The following is a 711-nucleotide window of genomic DNA, read 5'->3' on the forward strand; positions in this document are numbered from 1 at the left end:
TATATATATATATATATATTTGCTTATGTTTGTTTATTTTCTCCCTATTTTCAGACATTGGCACCAACTGAAAGCTAAACCAAAAGCGAGTCAAGATAAATAGAATCTTTCTCATTAGTTCTTTTAAGCTATTTTCCTCAATCGCAGCTGTCATGGAATCTAAACGACATCTACAACAACAAATATATCGACTATTACTATCTACTATATCATCCATTATATAATGTTCTCCTAGATACACACAGTCTAATTCCTCACTACCTGGTAATAAAACAACTACCACCGACTCACACAGGACATTGGTAACTTGATTACCGGTCAATATAAAAACGTTCACAACGGGACATCTCTGTAGAGTAACCTCCATAGCAAGTCGTCTTCTCTTTGGGTGGCCTCCATACGACTCTATATTGCGTGACCACCACATCAGGTTATCATAAGACAAGATCCTGCGATGACAATCTCATCATTACACTGTCACGTATAGATTAAATCATTGCTACGTATATTTTGAGTGTTTATTAATTAGTTAACTTTATTAAATTAGTTAAATGAATAAAAATGTAATAAAAACTATTGTGTTTGTCTCTATGTTAATGAGCAACTCTGAAAAGTAATGCCTACTTTTATAAATGCATGCATGTATGTGTATGTGTATATATATATAAATATATATACATACATACATATATATATATATATATATATATA

At 31.1% G+C, this 711-nt stretch overlaps 1 protein-coding gene across 1 annotated transcript in view; it reads left to right on the forward strand.

Moving 5' to 3' along the window:
* The window catches only part of LOC106868084 (latent-transforming growth factor beta-binding protein 1), a 42,084-nt gene extending 41,511 nt beyond the window's left edge, over positions 1 to 573 (forward strand). The window contains exon 19 of the mRNA XM_052977857.1: positions 55 to 573. Coding sequence (XP_052833817.1) covers positions 55 to 78 — 24 coding nt within the window. The 3' untranslated portion in view covers positions 79 to 573. The remainder of the gene's footprint in view (positions 1 to 54) is intronic.
* Positions 574 to 711: the final 138 nt, after the last annotated feature.

The sequence above is a fragment of the Octopus bimaculoides genome, chromosome 29, assembly GCF_001194135.2.
Source record: "Octopus bimaculoides isolate UCB-OBI-ISO-001 chromosome 29, ASM119413v2, whole genome shotgun sequence".
Lineage (NCBI taxonomy): Eukaryota > Metazoa > Mollusca > Cephalopoda > Octopoda > Octopodidae > Octopus > Octopus bimaculoides.